The sequence below is a fragment of the Silene latifolia genome, chromosome 4 (assembly GCF_048544455.1).
Source record: "Silene latifolia isolate original U9 population chromosome 4, ASM4854445v1, whole genome shotgun sequence".
Classification (NCBI taxonomy): domain Eukaryota; kingdom Viridiplantae; phylum Streptophyta; class Magnoliopsida; order Caryophyllales; family Caryophyllaceae; genus Silene; species Silene latifolia.
The window spans coordinates 60,227,287-60,232,482 of NC_133529.1; the positions used below are offsets into that span (position 1 = coordinate 60,227,287).

General features: G+C 37.4%; 2 protein-coding genes across 2 annotated transcripts; one reads left to right on the top strand and one right to left on the bottom strand.

Annotated features, from left to right (window-relative positions):
* Positions 1-926: 926 nt before the first annotated feature.
* On the top strand, positions 927-3,164 carry LOC141653525 (3-isopropylmalate dehydratase small subunit 1-like). Its single transcript, XM_074461318.1, has 2 exons — positions 927-1,831; positions 2,949-3,164. The coding sequence occupies exon 1, from the start codon at positions 1,066-1,068 to the stop codon at positions 1,828-1,830; it is 765 nt and encodes a 254-aa protein (XP_074317419.1). The 5' UTR covers positions 927-1,065; the 3' UTR covers position 1,831; positions 2,949-3,164.
* A 272-nt stretch (positions 3,165-3,436) lies between these two features.
* LOC141653526 (E3 ubiquitin ligase PQT3-like) lies at positions 3,437-4,835 on the bottom strand. The gene is made up of 4 exons (XM_074461319.1): positions 4,753-4,835; positions 4,432-4,602; positions 3,896-4,328; positions 3,437-3,720 (listed from the first exon to the last, which is right to left on the bottom strand). The coding sequence occupies exons 1-4, from the start codon at positions 4,805-4,807 to the stop codon at positions 3,549-3,551; spliced, it is 831 nt and encodes a 276-aa protein (XP_074317420.1). The 5' UTR covers positions 4,808-4,835; the 3' UTR covers positions 3,437-3,548.
* Between the last annotated feature and the right edge of the window lie 361 nt (positions 4,836-5,196).

Genomic DNA, 5,196 nt, shown 5'->3' on the forward strand with positions numbered 1-5,196 from the left:
TTTAGTGTGAAATGGTGATTTTTTGTGAAAATGTGAATATAAGGGGAAGTGTGAGGGAGAGGTAGTTTAGAAAGTTCATTAATAATTGTCGACGATCCATTTACTCATTTACTACTTGTTTCTTTTTACAATTCCGTTCACTTTAACTTTTTCAACCAGTCTTTCTCCTTTTCATTCCAAAACTCACAAACCATGGAGTACAATACTTATTTCAGTTTAATTCAGCTTATATGTTGTACAAATTAACTCTTATTTGAGCTCTATTCAGTTTATTTCAGCTCAGTTTAAATATACCTTTTCAGATCAGTTCAGCTCAATTCAAATGCTCAGCTCAAATCGTTATTAACCTTTTTAGATCGAGTCAACCGTGCCGGAGCCGACACTTCCCCCATACTACTAAGAGAATAAAAATTTTCAATAGTTTTCCCTCCAAAAGGAATCTGGCTAAATAAGGAAACAAGACTATATTTTTATTAAAATTATTACCTTTTAATTAAGATATAAGCTTTAATCATCATAGTATTTTTTTAACTAAATTATAATCTTTTAATTAAAATAAAACAAAACTGGTATAAATCTAAAATTCTTATATGAAAAATCGATAAATTGATATTATTAGTTTCTATAAAAAACTTACCACGTACTTAATTCGTATAAAAAAATTATGAACTGATATTATTAATTTCACGACAAAAAAATCTTTAAAATTATTTGAGAAAAATTATAAATTGATCATTAGTTTTGTGGCAAAAAAAAAATCATTTAAATTACACATTTCTTGACTTTACTCAATTCTTTTGATTAGTTTTCCATTTTAATTTTTTATCCCAATATGAAAAATTAATAATATGTCAATTTTAAATCTATAAATAATACGAAGTACATTATAAACTAAAGGGTTTATAAATACCGCGCATATTCATACTAGTAATGCTAGTAAACAAACAATACAAATAAGGTGAAGGGTGAAACAAGAGCGCCGCCCCAAAGTACAAGCCCAAAACTCCATTTTTATCTCCTCCAACATACATAACTCCAAATCATTTCTGAAAAACCTCCATTGCAATGGCGACCTCCATCTCACCACACCTCCGCATCCTCTCCTCTTCAAACCCCACCTTCTTCTCTCCCCAAAACCCCTCCATTTTCCACTTTAACTCTTCCTCCATCACCTTCCCCTCAACCAAAAAATCCCACAATCTAACCCTCTCCAAAACCTCAATCAGGTCAACTTCACCCGTCTCCGCTTCGGCTTCAGATTCTTCCACAACTTCCCCAACATTCCACGGTCTCTGCTACGTCGTCGGCGACAACATCGACACAGATCAAATCATCCCAGCAGAATACCTAACCCTTGTCCCCTCAAACCCGGACGAGTATCGCAAACTCGGCTCCTTCGCCCTTATCGGTCTCCCCGACACATACCCAATTCGCTTTGTGGACGAGGGAAGTTTCGAGTCCAAGTACTCCATCATCATTGCTGGTGACAATTTCGGGTGTGGGTCGTCTAGGGAGCATGCCCCGGTTGCGCTTGGCGCAGCCGGGACTAAAGCTGTTGTGGCGGAGTCGTATGCTAGGATATTTTTCAGGAACTCGGTGTCGACCGGAGAGATTTATCCGATTGAGTCTGAGGTTAGGATTTGTGAGGAGTTTACGACTGGGGATGTCGCCACGGTTGAGCTTGGGGAGAATAAGTTGATTAATCATACTACTGGGAAAGAGTATTTGTTGAAACCTATTGGTGATGCTGGTCCTGTTGTTGAAGCTGGTGGGATTTTCGCTTTTGCTCGAAAATCTGGCATGATTGCTGCTGCTGCTGTTGACTCTTAAGGTTTACTCTCTGTTTTTCTATGGTTTTAAATTTCGTCTTCCTTCTTTAAGCTCAACTTATACGACTTGAACTGAATTGACAAAATGAAATGAATTTATGGGAGCGGAGCTGAATTGAATTGAGGTCAAGTCAGCTTATAGGAACTGAAATTATGTCCAAAAGAAGAGAGTCTTAGTGATTGATAAGTTGCAATTTTGATGGTATTTATTGTCTGTTTTTGTAGGACTTAAATTCTGGGTTCTCGGAAACTTAACTTATACGACTTGAATTGAATGGACAAAATGAAATGAATTTCTAGGAACAAAACTGAATTGCATTGAAGTGTTCTTATATAAGAACTGAAACTAAGTCCAAAAGAATAGTCTCTTTTGATTGATATTTTTTTTAGGTCTAACGAAGAGCGCACTTGGTCGCATTACAATAGAGGGGAGGGGGGAATCGAACCTGGGACCTCTTAGCCACTAGACTAAGACATCTTCGGTAGTCTCTTTGTGATTGATGCCAGTCGCAATTTTGAGGGTATTTATGAAACGAGGAGCTAACTTTCCCTATGGTTGTATTCTTGCTAGTGGAGTAAGACATGGGTTACTTTGAGTTTGGATGTTGAGGTAAATGAGAGTATAGTCTGTTAGGGACTTAATGAGCTCCTTAAGTTGTCGCTGAAAGTAGACGGAGAAGCTGACTATATGTATTGATTATGGAAAGGACAGATTAGTGATGATATGATCTCGAAAATGAGATGGAACGGTGATAATAAAACATGGCACATGAGACTTCTGTAATATCGTGTGTCAAGTGACTCGAATAACTGCAGAAGGCTCAAAAGAAACCCTATTTTCTACATTTTTTTTTCTGTAGTAGTTGTAATATTTTTTTCTGTAGTAGTTTATCAAAATCTTCATATCCTCTCTAGTACCCGAGTCAAACATTCGAGTGTCATACACGAATATGACTCTTGGAAATTTCATTTTGAACCAAAAATATGAGAATACATACTTGAACAGACTTGATTGTTGGGTGCTTGTTGAGCAATCTAGCTCTTGTGATTGTTTGCCAAATCCATGTAACCTAAAAATTACTACAGTACTTGTTATTAAATCAGACTGTTTTCTTGCAGGCTAAATTGAGCATTGGAGGGCGAGTATTATGGAAGATTCATGTTGTCCTCAGGATAATATTATGTATCCCTGTAGTTTGTGGGTCATTTGTGATTTCTGTAAGATTTGTCATTAATCAAATTATGTTTTAGGCCGAGTACTCTCCGTCCTCAACTTTTGTGTTTTCTCTGTTCCGTCAATAAAATTGCCACTACCTGAATGATAGCTTCGTGACAGTATTATGCATTTGTTATTGATATAACTCCCGACTACTTGGAAATTCTTATCTGATTACTTTGTATGTTTATTATTTGCACAATTTATCAGTGATGTCTAAGCAGATTCTTGGCACAATCAAGATGAGAAGATAAGTCTGCTGTAGAATGCAATGGCACAAAATAGGGGTTTGCTTCCAGATTCGTAGCGAATTAGATCAAATTGAAATGATTAACATAAATAGAATAACACGAGAACATTGCAGTAAACAAAATGGAATTAAAAAAAAAAGCAAATTTTTGATTATGATATTGATTGAATAAGCACTTGAATTACATTTCATCAACAATAAGATTTACAAAGCTATGCAGAATGCAATAAGTTTGTGAAATAATTCGCACATTTCAGCACTTAATTCTACAGTGATAATGACCATGGTCCCTGTCAGACTGACGGTGGTGGATGCTTTTATGGCGACGTTCCTGGTTTGAGTCCTGATCACGCTCCACGGAGTCTCTCTCTCTTGACCTCTCCCTCTCACGGTGACAATGATCAGAAAAATTTGCAGCAACATCCCTGCAGAATATGAAACTAAGTTAGCATCAACCCGAGTTTCTGACACAAATTCACATATTCAAAAACATGTAAAATATCACAAATGGCCAGACATAATTTCACTCTAAATTACACACTCGCGAAAACAGACTGACGCACGCAAGTGATAATAAACACAAGATGAGCAACATAATACCTCTGGCTCCAAGGAGGATGAGAAGGAATCAATGGGGGATACCCGAAATTCTGAGGCACTAGATGATAGCTCATATTGCAGTGCATGTTACCACTAAAACGCCCCATATAATCATCCTGCGGACGCTGCCGTCCCTGCGAATAAGGCTTAAAGTTGGAAGGGCCCATATGTTCATCCACACCTGGCTCTACATCCATGTCTGATCTTGCATGACCAGCAGGTGGCTTTTTTTGAGCTTCTTCAACAGCAAAAGCATCGTTTTGTAATACATGCTCCTTCGCCCTTGTCGACACAAGTGTATCTTTAGTCACTTCCACACTTTCCTTTACGTTTAATTCTTCAACTTTTGAAGGGGTGCTTTGGTCCACATTTGAGACATCAGATTGAGTAGGTGATGGCAACTTAGGTGGAAGACAGGGAGCAGACTCCATATCTGCAATGAAAAAAAGAGGATATCAGAAACTTGTACAGTTTTCCAAAAGAGAAAAACAATTGAAAAAAATATAATAATTTTAAAACCATCATCATTACAATACCTTCGACATGGACAAAACTCCCACCATTATCTGTAATTGTACTGCTATTACCAGACTCCAAGATACGGTTAATTGTGTCCCTAACAGTTGTATTAGGCAAAAGATCATCGGCGAGTATATTTTCTGCCTTGCAGTAGCACATAGACTTAGAAATGATGCAGTCTCTGATACCTGGTCAACATTGACAAAGAATTAGAGGGGTCTTAAAGAACTTTATATTACAAGAACGGGGTAACATTGATCAGAAGAAATGAAGAATTCTAGTGCTCCGTAACATTTGTACAACAGATGTCTTAAAGAACTTTATATTACACAACTTACATTTGTCACAAAAACTCCTGTAACAACATTTGCTAGTAAATACAGCATCTTTCATCACTTCATTATGTTAGGGGTAAAAAAGACTCTTTATTACTTATGACGTGGCAAGGAATTATTGGTAGATGAAGGGAAAAGGGAATCGCTGAGGTGGCGTGTTATGGGCCGCGGGATCAAAAGAAGAAACAAACACAAATTGGGGAATTGCAAAACACACGTGCAAAGTGAATTGTTGGGCTGGGTCAATAACAAATCCCTATTCTTAAGGAGTTGACCCAAAGTCCAGGAGCAGAAATAGGAAAGAAGTTTTTGGACTCTCTACTTGGTTCAACAGCTATAAAAGCAATAGAGGAGCAACACGAGGAGGGCATCAAACACACGAGCATTCTCAGCACTTTATCACTCAACACTCCGTCTATATTTGGCAATATCCCACTACAAAATAAT